This window comes from Ursus arctos, unplaced genomic scaffold (assembly GCF_023065955.2).
Source record: "Ursus arctos isolate Adak ecotype North America unplaced genomic scaffold, UrsArc2.0 scaffold_19, whole genome shotgun sequence".
Taxonomy (NCBI): Eukaryota; Metazoa; Chordata; class Mammalia; order Carnivora; family Ursidae; genus Ursus; species Ursus arctos.
The window spans coordinates 46,618,395-46,636,348 of NW_026622863.1; the positions used below are offsets into that span (position 1 = coordinate 46,618,395).

The following is a 17,954-nucleotide window of genomic DNA, read 5'->3' on the forward strand; positions in this document are numbered from 1 at the left end:
GACTGAGCCCTTCGCCTGTGGGATCTGACGTCATCTCCAGGTAGATCGTGTCAGAGTTGAGTCTAGTTGTAGGACACCCAGCCCATGTCACAGAGAATTGCTGGGTGTGGAAAAACTCCCCCACATCTGGTGACCAGAAGTGTTGTGAGTGTGGCAGTGAGGGTAAAGGAGATGCACAGAAGAAAGAGACAGTGCGAAGAACTGGGTCTTTCCATCTTCCGACTGGGTGGGGTTTTTTTCCTAATACACATTCCTCCCCTTTTTCCTTTTTTTTTTAAATTAATTTATTTTATTTTTTAAAAAAGCTTATTTATTTATTTGAGAGATGGATAGAGAGAGAGCACCAGCCGAGGGAGAGGGAGAAGCAGACTCCCCGCTGAGCAGGGAGCCCGATGTGGAACTTGATCCCAGGACCCGAGATCATGACCTGAGCTGAAGGCAGACTCTTAACTGACTGAGCCACCCAGTCGTCCCTATTTGTTTATTTGAGAGAGCGAGAGCGAGAGCGAGAGAGAGAGAGAGAGAGAGCATGAGCAGGAGGGGCAGAGGGAGAGGGAGAGAGAATCTGAAGCAGACTCTGCTTTGAGCGCTAGCCCAATGTGGGGCTTGATTTCACGACCCTGAGATCGGGCCCTGAGCTGAAACCAAGAGTCAGACGCTTAACTGACTACACCACCCAGGCACCCCCCCCCCCACCTTTTCCCTTTTTAAGAGAATCCTGATTTCGTTTAAGCATCTACCTTTCTTTAGTAGCCAGATGATGTGAGAGAAGCCTCAGGAGTGGGGTCTGAATATATTTTGCTCAATATCGTGGTTCCATGCCCCCTTCCAGGGATTGTTGTAGGCATAGGTGTATGAAACAAATCAGGCAATAAAATGTGAGGGCAAGTCGGCTTGGAAGTGTTGGCTTAAGCTCTCTTTGTTTTAAAGAGACCCAAGAAGAGATGGCCTTTTGTTATTGCCTCTAAATGTGGGTGTGATGTCTGGAATTGCAGTGGCCATCTTGGGGCCATGAGGTGGACAAGCCTGAATGGATCCTTTAGGACATAGCGGAAAACATTGAATTAGTCAACTCAGGAACTGCCCTAGCTCATGATCTCTTGTCATTTAGACCATCAATTTCTTCTTTGTTTCAACCATTTTGAGTTGGGTGTCCTGTTGCATACATCCCTGGCCTCTGTGTTCCCTCTGATTCATATAGAACATAGGGAGGCAGCCCTGCTTTCAGATTAAAACACTCCAAGTGACAGTTCACATTTTCAGTTGGTCGCCCGACCTTGTGGTAGGATCCCTCTCACGGAGGTCACTTTCCCAGCTCTGGCTGAGTGGGCCACATACCATGAGAGCTGCAGGAGCAGTGGAGGCCTGTTCAGGACCCAAACAACTGTACCAGCTCCCCGACTTAGCTGTGAACTTCCCTGGCTGTAGCAGAGAGGGTCCAAGGCAGAGGTCTGACCCCAACTAGACCCCGCCAGAGTCTGTCTGCTAGCTCGAGTTTTAGAACCGGGACACAAGGAGTTCTTGGGACTTGACATTTCAAGGGCATATTTGGCTACTCTGTGTGAAGCAAAGGCAGTCAGTCTGTGGGGAGACAGAAAAATAAAGTGGAAGCCCACGAGGGAAACCATACATTCTGAGGGAGAAAGAGAGAGACAGACAGAGACAGAGAGAGAGAGAGAGATTCTGCAAAAGGGAGACAACCTTGATTTCACACAGCTTTTCAATTCTGTTTCTTGTCCCTGGTGAGGCCCAGAGACCTAGCTCTTGCTTGGATTCTAAACCTCCAATAACGTTGTCGTTTTGCTTAAGTCAGCTTAAATGGATTTTATTTCTTGCAACCGAAATCCCTGAACAAAAACTTGGGAGCCATTAACGATGAGGTCCTGATCACAAGCTCTGGTGTAGAACATTATGAGAAATGTACCCTGAGCCTCAATATCTGCTGTAAGACATCGTCAGACATGTATTTCAAACCTCTGATCCTCACCGGGGGGCATGCTGGGAGATGTAATCCTAGCCCCAGATCTCTGCCATGGGGTCTCATGGGAGATGAAGTCCTAGCCTGCATTCCTGCTGTAAGGCATCATGGGAAATGTATTCCTAGCCTCCAGTGTCTGCTGGAGGGCATCGTGGTAGGTTGTAAACCTAGCCTCCAACCTCTGTGGGAGGCAATTATGGCAAAGGGGAAACTACCCTCAATTTTAATTGTAGAGCAGCTCAGGAAGTGCTATCTTGGCCTCATCTCTGCTGTAGGGCATCATGACAGATACAGCCCTAACCAGTTTTTGTTGTAAGATACTAAAGAAGATGAGATCTTTCCTTCCTTCCGTCCTTCCTTCCCTCCTTTCTTTCTTAATTACCTGCCATGTTCCAGGCATTATTCATCTCGGTACTGCGAAGACAGTGGTAGCGAACAAAAAAGGTCTTGCCCTTTATGGAGATTATAGTGGGGCAAGTTAGCAAATTACCAAACAAATGACTATTCCCAGTAACCGTTGCAGCATAGCAAAATGCCCCAAAACTCAGTGGTGTGAAACTATAACCTTTTTATTTTACGATTCAGTGGGTCAAGAATTTGAGTGAGGCACAGCAGGATTGGTACTTATCTGTTCCACAATGAACTGGGGCCCAAATGGGCTCGCTGGGACAGCTGGAGGTGGGTGGGATGGTTCATATGGGGCCATATATCTGAAACCTTGGCTCTGGCTGCTGGCTGGTGTTGTGGATTGAATTGTGTCCCTCTCCCCCACAGTATATTGAAGTTCTAACCCCTAGGACCTATGAATGTGACCTTATTTGGAAATAGGGTCTTTGCAGATGGGATTAAGGTGAGGTCACACTGGATTAGGGTGGGTCCCTAAATCCAGTGAGTGGTGTCCTTGTGAAGAGAGGAGAGATTTGGAGTGGCACAGCCACATTCACTGAGAAGGCCACGAGAGGACAGAGGCAGAGATGGAGTAGCGTGGCTGCCAGCCCAGAAACACCAAGGATTGTCAGCAACCCCCAGAAGCCAGAAAGAGGCCAGGAAGGATCCTTCCCCAGCGACTTTAGAAAGAGCGTGGCACTGCCAACACCTTGATTTCAGACTTCTAACATCCAGAACTCTGAGAGAATACATTTCTGTGGCTGGAAGCCACCCAGTTAGAAAGTTGGTAGTTACAACAGCAGTCCTGGGAAACAAAAACAGCTGGGCTTCCCGACTCTACTGTGTGTTACGACTCTCCTGCTGGGGTTGTGACGTCTAGGGCCGCTCCTTCGCCCACTTGTCTGGTGTCTGGGCTGAGATGGCTGGAACATCTGGGGGCTCTCTCCCCACGTGGCATCCATGCAAGAGTAGTGTGGGCGTCCCCGGAGCACAGCAGTCTCATCATCACAGGAGGATTTTGACATGACAGCTGGCTTCCCCAGAGCCAGTTTCTTAAAGCCTGGGCCCAGAACGGTGGCATGGCATAACTGCCACCACATTTGATTGGTCAAAGCAGCCCCAGAGCTACTCACATTCAAAGCGGTGGAGATACTGGGGCCACCTCTTTAAGCCACCACAGCGACCCTCGGTTGTATGTGATTTGAGGAGGTCCTAAAAAGAAACCCTGTCCCTTCCCTGACCCCCAGTATTATGGAAGATGTCTTATCCTTTTTTTCATTAGCCATAGGGTCCTGGGGAACGTAATTTTGACTCTCGGGGCTTGCTTCAGCAAATCATAGGAAAACATGAATTCTTCAATATTGTGTCCCTAGAGTGCCATTGAAAGGAGAGTTCTGTCCTTTTCTCAGTCAGTCTGAAGGCATCCTAGGAAAAAGAGCCCAGCCTTTCTCTCCTGCCACCAGGGCATCAGGGGAAATGTAGTCCGTCCTGATTCCTCACTACAGGGCCCCCAGGGAGTTCTGGCCATCAGATTATCCCTCCCATACATCTCCGTCTCAGAGCCCCCTAGGAAATGCAGATACCTCTCCTTAGAACAACAAAGTAGTCTTGACCTTTGGAGCTCAGGAGAAGAGATGGAAGGTGAGTGCTTGGGTGAGTGAGTTGGAGCCCAGAAATAGATGTGGAGGTGGCTTAGGATGGAAGCGGAACTGCTCCCCAGGCTGGGGCCCCCAATGCCTGGGTCCTACAATGTGACCCCTAATTCTAGGAGCTGGACAAAATGTGCCCCACCCCATTCATCCTCCCAGAGAGATGCTACAGAGAAGGGAAGATCAGGCCTTGTTCACTAGTACAAAAATCTTTATTTAAAGTATAAAATATTAAATAAAACAAATATTAATTAATAATAACACCAATGGTACAACAATGCTAACATAACAAGACCTCTCCTGCTGGCCTGCAGTTTCTCCAGTTTTCTTCCCCTGGTTCTGCAACTCTGTGAGGCAGCTGGGAAAACTGAGACCTAGAGAGGACAGCACACTGGCCCGAGGTCACACAGCAAGTCTGCAGGGCTGGGAGCTGAGGGGAGGGCAAAGGGCTCCCCTGGATCCAGCCAGGGAAGGGGGAGTGTGGGGGGTCAGGTCCAGAGGAGAGTGCCTCCCCACAGTCTGGCAGTTATAAGCAGGGTGGCTGTGAGGCTGAGGTGGGCAGGACCAGGCCGGGGGGCACTGCCCATGCGGGGCTGGCGGTCCTGGGCTGGGAGGTTACACCCGTTTCCAGTACAGCATGAGACGTTGAGATGAGTCAGGCTGAAGGCTTCAGCCACGTGGAGACTCTGGCACCATGACGGGGTCGCACAGCCTCGTACTGTGTAGCTCGGGTCGCCCAGCCCTGAGGAGAGAGAAGACTGCGTGAGACTCCCAGCTCCTGGCGTCCACCTGCAGTGCTCACTGGGTGACCTGCCACCTTGTGGTGGACACTACCTGAAGAAAGCAGCAGTTTCAAGTGTGGTCCCTCAGACCCTTCCGAGGGAACCGAGAAGTCAAAACTATACTCATAATAATGCTAAAGCATCATTCGACTTTTCCATTCTTATGAGTCTACAGTGGGGGTTTTCCAGAAACCCTGGGACATGTGATCTTGCAGCCGATTGAATGCAGAAGCCGATATGAGGATCCAGCTGTCTTCTATTAAGCCAGACATGAAAGAGATTTGCAAAATGGTAGAAGGAATGCCAGTCTTCTTGTTAAACGTTTTCATTTTGGAAAATGTCATTTTTTTAAAGTAAAAAATGTTATGTTCACATGGAATGAGGTTTTATTTTATATTTTTATTTTAAACTAATTTATTTTAAAATAAATTAATAGGGGTGCCTGGGTGGCTCAGGCAGTTAAGCGACCGACTCTTGGTTTCAGCTCAGGTTATGATCTCAGGGTTGTGAGATCAAGCTGGGCCTTGTGCTCCATGCTGGGCATGAAGCCTGCTTAAGATTCCCTCTCCCTCTCTCTCTGCCCTTCCTTCCTCCACTTGCAGGATCGCTCGCTCTCTCTCTCTCAAAAAATAAATAATAAATTAATAATTACTACATCTCTTAAAATATCTCAGTTTAACTTTAATGCAGTAAATATCTATAGATATAACTGACACAAGAAATAATTTTTAAGAGCACAAAGGAATTTTGAGATGAAAAGGTTTGAGAACCGCTCTAACAGAGAGACCTGCCCAGGACAGTACAGGATGGAAGACCGCCATGTTCTCAGGAAGTCCCACCCCCCTGTGGGAAGTCCCTCCCCCAGAGAAGTCCACATTTCTGTGGCTGGAATGCCCATCTTAATGAAGTCCTAATTCCTGATGACACTTTGGACCCTCCTGAAGGATGTCCTACCTTTTCCACAGAAAGACCCAGCTCCGTGAAGTCGACTTATGGCCGACAACCCTCCACCCACAAGTATCCTCTCGCAGCGTCTTAGAAGGGCTCACCATTAGTGCCTGTGGCTTCCAGACATTGATTCATTGAGCCTCGGCAGGCGGTCAGGGAAGTCTCTTCTGAGGAACATCCATGGGTGCTGTTCCCCTCACAGCTGTAACACTCGAGGCCATTCAGAGGCAGGTTTTGAAGCTCCAGGACTTGGGAGAAGACAAGTGACACAGAAACCAAGGAAATTAGTATGGGGGTGCAGGCAGGTGGGGTGGAGGGCTGTCCTTCCTTGTATTACCTCCCCTAGAACTGTCAACTTGCAGCCAGAGATGTCATGGAGCCACCTTGTGGTCAGGCATTGGAACAGCACTGTCTTGGGGGGGGGGCGCTTTTTTTTTTTTTTTTTTTAAGATTTTATTTATTTTTTTGAGCTAGAGAGTGCCAGAGAGCACAGCACGAGCAGGGCGAGGGGCAGAGGGAGAGGGAGAAGCAGGCTCCCGTCTGATCAGGGAGCCAGATGTGGGACTCAATCCCAGAACCCTGAGATCATGACCTGAGCTGAAGGCAGACGCTTAACCAACTGAGCCACCCAGGCACTGCTTCTAGAGGGTTCTTTATAGAACCTGTGAGAGAAATCCCACCTCACTGCTCCTCCTGAGCCCCTATCTGACCAGGCACTGGGCGAGCAGCTGTGGAAGACAAAACAGTCCCTGTCCTACAGCACTTACCACTTAGAGCTACACTATCCAATATGGTAGCCACTAGTCACCTGTGGTTGTTTACATTTACACTGAAATGAATTCGTATTAAGTAAAATTCAAAGTTCAGTTCACATTTCAAGGGCTCAATAGCCATATGCTATATGGACAGTACAGATATAGAACATTTCTATCACTGTGGAAAGTTCTGTTGGGCAGTACTGATTTATAGAGACAGAATAACACCAAGGAGCGAGATGATGGTGGAGGGGAGGGACAGGGAATGTTTCCCTGAAGACGATACTTTGAAGCTGAGACCTAATAAAAGAGAAGTAGCCAGCCAGGTAAACTCTTGGAGGAGATGTGTTCCTGGTGGAGGGTACTGCATGTGCAAAGGTCCTGAGGCAGGATGGAGTTTGGTGGATGCGGAAACTGAATGTAAAGCGTGAGGCAGACAGGTGCTGGACTACACAGGGCATAGGATGGTCTTTGGATTTTATTCTGAGAGCAAGGAGTTGCTGCAGTGCCTGAGGAAGGAGAGTGACGTGCTCTGGTTTACATTTTTAAGAAAGCACTCTTGCTGCTGTGTTGAGCACTGGCTGTAGGAGGCAGGAGTGGAAGCAGGGGGACCAGCAAGAAGGTTATCACAACAATCTAGGCAGGAGCTCCCGGTGGTATGGGCCAGCAGCGTGGAAGGATTCAAGGAAGTATAAAGCACGGGTCTTGGTAAAGGTTTGATGGGCTCATTCAATTTCCATACAAGCCTTCTTTGAGGAGGGGCTTTCAGAGGCGACGGACACCTAGAGAGGAGGGGTGGCCTGCAAGTGAGGGGCAGAAGCCTGGGTACACCTCCCTGCCCCGACGCCCAGCCTCATGCTGCCTGGTTCCCTTGCCCCTCACCTGGGCCCGCATTGCATTTGGTGGTGTTGCAGCACTGCAGGAAGTGGAAGGTGTGGTTGTTATGGAAGCCGGTGGGGCCTGGGCAGCCCGGAAGTTTGCCACAGCCGCGGGTGTGGTGCTCATCCCTTGGACTGCCTGTCGGGGGCAGAGGAGAGAGGTCAGATTGTTCAGGGGCTGACACTGGCTTTGCCCACCACCACAACAGTCATTTGCCCATTTCCTGCCTCACTGTTCATTATAGGACCTTCATTTTATCTGGAGCAGCCATATATCTAGGCCAAAAAACCCCCAAAAAACCAACCACATTTTCCAGCTTCCATAGGTATAATCATGTGGCTAAGTTCTGGCCAATGTGATATAAATAGAAAAGTGTTATGGGATTTCCAGAAAGGAGAACCCTCACAAAAGGAGGGGTGCCTATTTTTTTGTTCCTTTTCCTCTTTCTCCTTCCTGAAACTTGGACATGAGGTTTGGAGCTCTGGCAGCCATGTTGGACTATGAGGCAATCTTGAGAATGGAAGCAATATACAAGAAATGAGAAGGCATCTGGGCTCCTGGGGCTGTAGAACTGTCCTAGTGGCCCAGGACTTCCTAGCACTAGACTTTTTGTGCGTGAGAGAAGTAACTTTCTACCTTGCTTAAATCCTTGTTATTCTGGGGTCCTTGTTGTTAAGGGCAGCCTTGGGGAGGAGCAAAGCAGGGGGGAGGAGCTGCTGACAGGTTGGAGCTCACCTTCCAGGCTCCGGTGGGTCACCACTTCCACGCACTGTTCTGTAGGGCTGCGGCATTGCAGGCTCTGGTCCCAGCCCCTCTCACAACTCAGATCTGATGAGGCGCAGGAAACACATTCGAGGTAACGGCTTCGGATTCGGGGAAAGGTGGGAGGCCGACCTGTTTGGGGAAGGGCAGGAGGGTGAGACTACATGGGGAGAGTTTCGGAAATCTAGCTCCCTTGAAGACTCACTTTAGCATCAACTCCTCCTTATCTCACCCTTCAGCCAATCATCAAAGCCCTGCCTATCCCACCTCCTGAATCTTTCTGGCATCCATCCCCTCCTTTCCAGCCCCACGACCAGGTCAGAACTCCTTCAATACCAGGTTCCTCCCTGGCCTCCTGGTTTCCATCCTTGCCCCCAGCCCCACCCAGTGCATCCCCGCATGGCCCTAGAAGGATGTTCTAATACTCAAATCTGAGCCTACCTCTGCTCTGCTCAGAACCTCTCCATGGCTCCCCAGTGCCCTCAGAATAAAATCCAAGCTACTTAGCGTGGCATTCAAGGCCCATCAACATCTGGGTCCTGGCCCCCTCTCCTGCCTCATCCCCCTCCACTAGCCCCTCAGACTCTACTTCCCATGACTTCCCACAGTCCCTGAACGTACATGCTGACTGGCATCCAGCCTTTGCCTAGAACACGCTCCCCTGGCTCCCTACTTTCCCTGTCTCCTCCTACTCATTCTTCAGGCAACATCTTCTCAAATTTCACCTCCTCTAAGAAGTCCTCCCTGACCTCCCTCTGGGCTCCCCAATCCCAGCCACACGCACTCTGGATCATTCCCCTGTCTGACTGGACTCTGAGCCCCAGGAGGTAGAGCCAAGGCTGTCCTGATCATTACTGTGTCCCAACACAACCCGGCACAGGGCCAGAGCCAGAGAAGACATTCAGTAAATATTTGCTAAATGAATGAATGAATGAAGAATTGCTTAAAACCCTGCTATTGTTCTCTGTGGTAGCCAACCTCTGAGACGGCCCCCAGTGACCCCTGTTTCCTGGTACACACGCTCAAAGAATAGGGCTGACCTGTGTAGCTAATGGGATATTGCGGAAACGATGGTGTATGACTCCCGCGCTAGATCATAAAAGGCATCGAAACTTCTTCCTGGCTCTCTCTTGGATTACTTGGTCTGGAGGGAGTCCAGCTGTCATGTGGTTAGAAGACTCAAACACCCCATGGTGAGGTCTACGTGGTGAGGAACCGAGGCCTTTGTCCAAGCTAAGGGAGGGGACCATCCATGTGACTAAAACTCCCTTGGGAGCCTTGGGATGACGGCAGCTCCACTGTCATCTTGATTGCAACCTCACGAAAGATCCAGAACCACCTACTTAAGCCACTTGCAGATTCTTCAGAATCTGACCTTCAGAAACTTCATGAAATAACACATGCTCATTTTTGTTTTAAGTTCTGGGACAATCTGTGATGGGGTGATAGATAATTAATGCACTACCCGATTGTGTCAGGGATCCAAGCCTCGCTTGACTGATCTGTGATAATACTGCCTCTCATTACCTGCTGGTCCAAGCCAAGGGGCTGAATTATTTTTCCCTGGAAACACTAGAGTCATTCCTCCGGCCAGGTCTTGGCTCACACCACTCCGGAGCCTGGCATGCCCTCCCCTTCCTGACCCCAAATATCCAAGTTGAGTTGGGGCCAAGTCCTACATAAGGGAGAGGGCTGTCTCAGCCACTCTCTCAGCTGGCAGGCCAGCTGTTGGAATTTGGTGAATCATTTACATCAAGGCCAAATCTTCCCCAACCCCGAAGAAAAATAATTAAAATGCCAATGACCCTTGTCTTCTCACATGAACTTCCATGAAAATGGAAACATGGATTGCCATCACCACCATTATACCGTCCTCGTGTCCCCTAGTGACCTGTTCTTCTTATGTTGCTCTTCTAAATGTGGGTCACCCTCAGGGTTCTGTCTTAGCCCCTTTTCATTTCTCATGGTGCACACCCTCTCCCACGGGAATGTTATCTATTGACCTGGCTTCATTTCCACGTGTCTGCTGGGAACTCACTGCAGGCAGGACTTCCTCCGAGCTCCACACCTGTACACCCAACTGCCTCCTGGAGAGGCCCTCTGGCTGTCCCTCAAACACCTGAGTCTCTACATGCCCCAAAGGAAGCTCTCTATCTTCTCCATCTTCTCTAAATTGGTCCTTCTCTTCTGAATTCCATATCTCTGCGGTGGTCCCATTCAGTTCCCCGGGGCAGAGACCTGGCAGGTTCCTTGATCCTCCACATCTAGGCACCAATCTGGAGACTTCTCCTGGCCTGACTTCTAGTTCTTTAATCCTTTTGCCCCACTGCTTCTGGTCAATATTAAGCACATCTATTGAGTTCTTAATCTCAGTCACTATTCTTTGTTTTCTGTTTGACTCTTTTAAAAAATGGACTCCACCTTTCTGCTAAAGTTTATCCTTTCCTCTATTTTTTTGGACTATATTGATCGTGGCTATTTTAAATGTTCCTGTCTAATAACTCCACTATCTGAATCATTGCAAGTCTGTTTCTACTTTTGGATTTTTCTCTACGTTTCCTGTTAATTGGTCCATTCAGTTTTCTTTGGTGTACCTTGTAAGTTTTGATTAGATGTCAGACATCATAATGAAAATTTGGAAAGGCTCTAAATAATGTTATTTTCTTCCCAAGAAGGTCAGGTTTTCTTCCTGCTGAAGATCAGATGTAGGCATTTTTAGGGCTGGTCTCTTTCAGTTTTGCCCTTACGCCTACGGTATGGTCTCAGAGAAAGCTTGGAGTGGTTACCAAGGCCTCTCTATCCAACTTGGCAACTTTTGTTTCCTCAGCATCATATGCCTGCTGGAATCCTTGTTCAGTTCTGTAGCTTCCCAGATACTATTTTCTGCTGAGTTTCTTGGAGTCTCACCCTGTGCATGTACAGCTTGCCAATGACTTAAAGGAAATCTGCAGATTTGGGGACACCCTTTTCTGTGGTTCCATACATTCCCAGCCTCTACCTCTCATTTTCCAGACACTCTGGGAGCCCTAGACTCTAACCCCTGTCTTCTCAGTCTAGCAATGATCTCTCTTATTTGGGTTATATCTCCCCTTTGCAGCAGTGATTTGGAAAGTGCACTCAAGCATAAAGCCAGCTTCCTGTATTTCTGTGCTTCCCTTATTTCAAAGATCGTAGCAAACTCAAGTTCCTCTCTTCATTAGCTGCTCTCCAGTGACCTCAAGTAATTGTTTATAATTTGCCCGGCTTTTCTGGCTGTCACTGGCAGATTAAGATACGTGTGACTCCATCATGACCAGAACAGCAAACCCACCCCCTTGTCTAATCCACCAGTAAGTTCTCCTCGTCTACCTGCTACATAGTTCTTAAAATCCACCCACTTCTCTCCATGTGCATGGTTGACATTCTAATGCAATCACTCTCTTCTTCATCTGGACCACCTCACCCACCTCCAAGGTGGACTGCCCTCATCTACTTTCCCTCCATCATTGCTTTCGTCTGAGGTCAGAATAATTGGTTTAAAAATGCAAATCTGATCATGACACTCTCTGCTTACAACCCTTTTATGACTAGGGCGTCTGGATGACTCAGTCGGTTAGGTGTCAGACTCTTGGTTTTCGCTCAGGTCATGATCTCATGGTTGTGGGATTGAGCCTCCCCCCCTCAACCCGTTGGCTCCACATTCAGTGGGAAGTCTGCTTGAGATTCTCTCTCTCCCTCTGCCCCTTCCCCCACTCATTGTGTGTGTGTGCTCTCTCTCTCTCAAATAAATAAATCTAAAAAGCAAACAGACAAACAAACAAAACTCAACCCTTTTATGACCTCCCCCTGTTGCCAGTATGGTCTATATTCCTCACCACAACCTAGAAGGCCCCATGTAGTATGACCTTGCCAATTTTGCCAGCTCCTCTTGCCCTGTTTTTTCTTTCCTCCAGCCATACTACTTTCAGCCACCTTTGGGCCTTGGTGTCTGTTGCTTTTCCTAGAAAACCCTTTCCACTGTCTTTTTAACAGTCTGATTCCTGCTCATCCCTCAAGATCCAGCTTAGTTGTTGTTTTCTGTAGGAAAACTTCTTTGACCGGAGTCCAGTATCTCCCCTAGGGTCCCACAGCTCCTACTCTTCATTCATCCCAGCCCTGATCACTCTGTCCTCTGTTTCCCTTATCTCAGCCCTGAATATTCTGGACTGTGCTTCCCGACTACAGCTCTGACCCCTCTAAGACCAGGGGGTCTCATGGTCCTGACCCCTCTGCTTGTGCTTCCCCATCCTGGCTCTGACTGTAATCTGAGCAGTCACTGTCTGGTGATGGGTCTGTCACCCCCACTCCCACCCCACTGACTGTAAGCCCCTGGTAAGGCCCAAAGCTGTCTTGGTCACTTCTGTATCCCCAGTATCACATAAATACAGGATGTGGTTTAAGCAACTATTCCAGTAATCACAAGTAAGGTAAAATGGCCTTAGAAATGGGGCTAATAATCGCTTTATCACTTATTAAGTTACTGAATTGATAGCTGTTGCCTCAAGCTTGCTGGTAAACCCCTGACCACTCCCAACTCTCTCTTTAGAACCCTATGTCTCCAAGATCCATCAGCTAAAGAGGGGGCTCTAGGAGTATTCCAATTGGTCAATGCCTTCTGCATTGACTGATATTGTTAAATCTTCTGAATATTATCTAGGATTCGAAGAATTACTTAGACTCGACTATCAGTGTTTTCCTTAAGCACATCTAACAGAAAGCTAAAGCCAGCGTCCCCTCTCTTGTCACTTCCTTGAAAATAAACATCTGATTCAGTCTCCACCTACAGACGAAAGTTTGAGGTCAGCATGGATGAACGAGAAATGGTGAAAACATAGGTGCTATGCTTACTGATGTCATTGGGACTGGCCTGGCCTTAACCAATTTCCTTCCTCGCCAGGCCCAGAAAGAGGAATCTACAAGCATGACTATGCAACATGGATCCATTGCTTCCCACCCTCTCCTGTGGGAACTGGAGAACCTGAGTCTTTCTAAGTCTTTTTGTTAAACCGGCATTTGAGAGTTGGGGCTGGTGGGGACAGGATCAGGAGAATGATGGTGGCAGGGTCGGGGATGGTGAGGGCTGCCCAACTCACCAGGGATGGGTCGGTTGCACAAGTCAGTCCCGCACAGGGTCTCCGTGAGAGTGATGATCTGCATGCCTGTCCGATAGCTCATGGTCCTGTTCCTCTTCTCCGGGTGGGCACAGCCTCTCTCCACCACCTCCAGCTCTTCACCTCCTGTGAGGAATAGATCTTTGTCACCCCAAAGGCAACCCTGGGCCCAACCAGCGTCTGACACTCTTGGTCCTAAGGTCACCCACTTCTGGGGCTGATCCTTGCCAGGCCTCTTCTCTTGGGTCCAGCCGTCTCCCCTCCTCGCCCTCCCACCACAGGGAGCCTACTCTCTCTTAGTGACCCACTATGGCTGAGGCCATCTGGATCCATCTACCCCTCCCTCCCAGCTTAGTGATTTTAGCAGGGAGATGCCTCTAATAGGACTTTTTTAAAGGAAAATGTTACAGGCTTCCCAAAAAGCATAAGAGAATGATACAATAAATACTGTGCATTCATCACCAAATTTTATAAAATATTAGAAAATTTTGCTGTATTTGTTTCAGATATTTTTTTCGAAGAACTTACATTTAAAAGATAGAGTTAACACCTCCTGCCCACTCCCCAAATCCCATTCCCCTTATGCCCTGTCCGGAAGCAACCACTGGGGTAGGTAATTCTCACACTAGGTACGCATCATAATGTATATTACTATTTCTTTATACATTATTTATGGCATATTGTTAAATACTATTTATATTAAAGCTGTCATACCATGCAACACGCTTTTTTCCCCCTCAACCTGATGTTTTTGAGACGTATCCACTTTAATACCTACAGCTCAAATTCCTTCATTTAAACTGCTGTGGAGCATTCCATTGTGTGATTACACCATCATGTTTCTCCTCCACTGATCGCTAATCCATATCACCAACATCACCACTAAGAACATTCTTATACATGTGTCCCTGGGCACGCGTGTCCAAGGTTCTCGGGGGTTTCTATATTCCTAGAAGTTGAACTGCTGGCTGGAGGGTATGCTAATCTTCATCTGTACTAGAGACTTCCAAATTGCTCTGTGCAGCGGATGCACGAATTTATCCCCATTAACAGGGTAGCTCCACGTCTCGCCCATCCCAGCACTGTCAGATTTTTAAATGCTTGTCCCTCTGGTAGGTATGAAAGAGGGTCCCCTTGTCTTTTTTTGTTTGCATTTCCCTGATTACTGGTGAAATACGTTTTCTTGGTCACTTGCGTTCCCTGTCATGCTGTAGTGGGGGCTCACCTTCCCATATGCGCAAGATCGTGGTCCTGCAGAGGTCCTGGTCACCGGCACACTCTTCCACCTGGCACTTCCCGGTCCTCCAACACAGCATGCACTGTAGGCTCCAGGAGCCTGGGGAGAAAGAGGGAGGAGAGGAGAGATTGTTACAGCTCCGAGCCCTCCTTCATGCCCCAGTACCAGGATCAAGTCTCTAGGCCTTGTGCACTCAGGTTCGCGCTCCCCATTCTGCCCACCTCTCACCTCTCTGCTCCAGCCCTGGGTTCGGGTCAGCAGTACTTCCGGTCTATCTCTAAACCCCTGTTTTCTCTACAGTCCCTAAGCTAAAGTTCTATCTCCTCCCACAATCCTTCCCTAAAGTCCCGCCCTGGCTCATTTTCCCTTGAATTCTGTTACAGTGCCAGGCCTATCCTGAGTCCAATCCCCACCCTCTCCGTCCATCTGAATGTTCTAGCCCAGCTCCAATTTAGGTCCTTTCCCCATTCCACCGGCCCTCGGTCTATTCTATTCTGCTTCGAAAGCTCCCCTAAGGGCGTTCTACCCTCACCCACCTGCAGCTGATCTTCACGTTCTACCCCAGTTCCCAGTGACCCTCACTTACTATCCCCCCCTTTAATGCCCCCAGACTCTGCTCCTTTCCATAGCTTCTCCCCAACGTTCTCTCCCGCCGCCGATCAACCCAGGCCAAAGTTTTAACTTCGCCCATCAGCCCACGGGAAGTTCTAACCCCAACTGCTGTAGCCACCCCGCCAGGTTCTCTCCCCTCACCCCAGCCCCTCCCCCAAGTTTCTCTCCAGGCCCCCAGCTCCTCCCCCGAGATTCTCGCTCCGCCCATTAACTCTCTCTGAGGTTTTAGCCCCGCCCACTCTCCCCTCCTATGGTTATAACTTGGCCCACTAGCCCCGCCCCAACGCCTCCCCTGCTGGGGTCCATTCCCCACCCCAAATTCGCAGTCTTCTGGGGTCATTACTCATTCTTGGCCACGAAAGATCCGGAGACCTTTCCGGGTTATTCATGGTTGAACCGCCCCTCAAGCCCCTGCTCCCCCTTCCCTGCCCCGCCCTGACTCAGTTCCTTCTCAATTTCCTCTCGCAGTTCAACCCTCTCCCGTACATTTCCCGGGAAAGGAGTTGAGAGGGTAGCTAGGGTATAGTGAAAGGGAAGGGTCCTCCAGCGACAAGCCCTGGCTTCCCCAGCCCCTGTCTCTGCGACGTTCGGCCTCTCTGTTTAGATCTTTTGTAAAACGAGGCTTCGTTCTCCGGGTCTTTCAAAGGGGCTGGGTCGGGGCGGGGGCGGTGGGGAGCCCCGACCCAGCGCGGAGAGCTGGGGGACGCCCCTGCGGGGCCAGAATCCCACTTACTCAAGGACGGGATGTAGGTTACCTCTCTGAGCCTGTTTCCTTCTCTGTGAAACAGGGTTAAAATAGCTGTGGCCGTCCAGTCTGAAATCGCAGGGCAGGAGCGTAGAGGAGCGGCTGGAGTACGGAGCGCACTCCTTCCGCGGCCGCTGCGGCGAACTACCTGCGCTCGACTAGTATTTCCTGAGCCCCTCCTGCTGGCCTGGTACTACTGTGCTGTGCGGGGCTGCAGGTGGCTGGAGGATTATTATGTGAGGGGAAGGGCTGGGGACTGAGCCCCCCTCCTCCAGCTCATCCGCCTCTGAGCCCCCCGCCCCTCCCCCTCTTCCCTGCGGTCAGGACCCAGTGCCCAGCGCAGGGGTTTGGACGCCCAGGCCGTACCTGGAATGCAGGTCTGAACCGACAGCAGCAGCAGCGGCAGCAGCAGCGGGCGGCCCATGTCTGGCAGCAGCTCCTGTCCGTGTGGCTTCCCCCACCTCTCAGTCTGGCCCGGGGAAGGAGACAGTTTTGTGCCCCCGGGGCTCCTCCCAGAGATTTTGCGAAAGAGCTAGTCAGCCCCAGAGGCGTGGGTGCTTCCCCCTCCTCCCCCATTCACCCCTCCTCCTCAAAAACTTCCTTTGCCAGGGCGCGGCCAGCCAGGAGGAGGGGGGATAGGCTCTGCTCTGACTCATGTGGCCGTGGTCACAGCTGTCTGCAGGCTGCCGAGGTGCTAACTCAGTGGCCTTTCACAGCTCACTTCCCAGAGCAGGAGTCCCAGCAAGAGGCAGGGCGGGCTGACGGACACCCCGCAGCACCAAGCGAAGTCCCCGTGGCCGCAGCTGGCGTCGCGGACAGACAGCGCCAAGCGATGACTGCCATTATCCGGCACGTCTTCTTAGTGTTGCCCAGGATCGCAGGGACGCAGATGTGCGGCCGGGTTCGTGGGCTCCCAGCAGTCCCGACCCGCCGCCGTGGACTTTAGCCGCGGGTGCTGAGCACGCCCCATGGCCTTCCTGGGCCTTCTTGTGCTACTGTAATTGAAATGAAATAGATTTTGTTTCATGAAAAAAAACAAAAAACAAAAAACCAAACAACCCAACAAATTCCCGTTCTCCTTCCTCCTGCTATGGGACCTTGGGCAAAGGACCTCAGCACTCTGATTAAAGACTTATCCTGATGGAATCAGAGAGGGAGACAAACCATCAGAGACCCTGAACTCTAGGAAACAAACAGGGTTGCTGGAGGGGAGATGGGGCGAATCAGGTAACTGGGTGATGATGGGCATTAAGGAGGGCGCTTGATGTAACGAGCACTGATGTAATTATGTGAACTGGTGAATCCCTGAACTCTACCTCTGAAACTAATAATACACCATATGTTAACTAATTGCATTTAAATAAAATTTAAAAAAGTTGTCCTCATGGGACATTTGTGGCTGATCATTAGCTGTTGTTGGGATTTTTGCTAGTTTTGTTAGGAGGGATAATGGTGGTGTGGTTATGTGGGGAAATGTCTTTATCATTAGAGATGCACACTGGAATATTTGGGGGTGAAATAATATACTGTCTCTAATTTACCTTCAAACACTTCAGCCAAAAAATAGACATTGCTGTTATGAAAATGGTTTTGTGGTTATGCGGGAAATTGTTCTTCGTTTTTACAGACACTCACTGAAATATGTCGAGGTGAATGTCATGGATGTCTGCATTTACTTTAAAATGCTTTAGGAAAAAAGAAAGGCAAAGCACTTGTGTCAGTTACATCAGGGTAACTTACATGCCATTCCTTCTCCTTTTTCTGTGTGTTTGTAAAGGTCCTCATTAAGTTTTTTAAAAAGTAAAATAAAATGTAGAGGTGCCTGGGCGGCTCAGTTGGTTAAGTGTCTGTCTTGACTTCTGCTCAGGTCATGATCTCAGGGTGGTGAGATGGAGTCCCCACTGGGTTCCGTGCTGAGCATGGAGCCTGCTTAAGATTCTCTCTCTCCTGGGGCGCCTGGGTGGCTCAGTCGTTAAGCGTCCGCCTTCGGCTCAGGGCGTGATCCCAGGGTCCTGGGATCGAGCCCCACATCAGGTTCCTCCGCTGGAGGCCTGCTTCTTCCTCTCCCACTCGCCCTGCTTGTGTTCTCTC

At 49.8% G+C, this 17,954-nt stretch overlaps 1 protein-coding gene across 1 annotated transcript; it reads right to left on the reverse strand.

The window, feature by feature from the left end:
* Positions 1-4,207: 4,207 nt before the first annotated feature.
* Positions 4,208-16,800, reverse strand: PLAUR (plasminogen activator, urokinase receptor). Its single transcript, XM_026482148.4, has 7 exons — positions 16,230-16,800; positions 14,495-14,605; positions 13,252-13,395; positions 8,114-8,272; positions 7,382-7,516; positions 5,846-5,992; positions 4,208-4,756 (listed from the first exon to the last, which is right to left on the reverse strand). Exons 1-7 carry the CDS (start codon positions 16,285-16,287, stop codon positions 4,503-4,505), a joined length of 1,008 nt encoding a protein of 335 aa, XP_026337933.1. The 5' UTR covers positions 16,288-16,800; the 3' UTR covers positions 4,208-4,502.
* Positions 16,801-17,954: the final 1,154 nt, after the last annotated feature.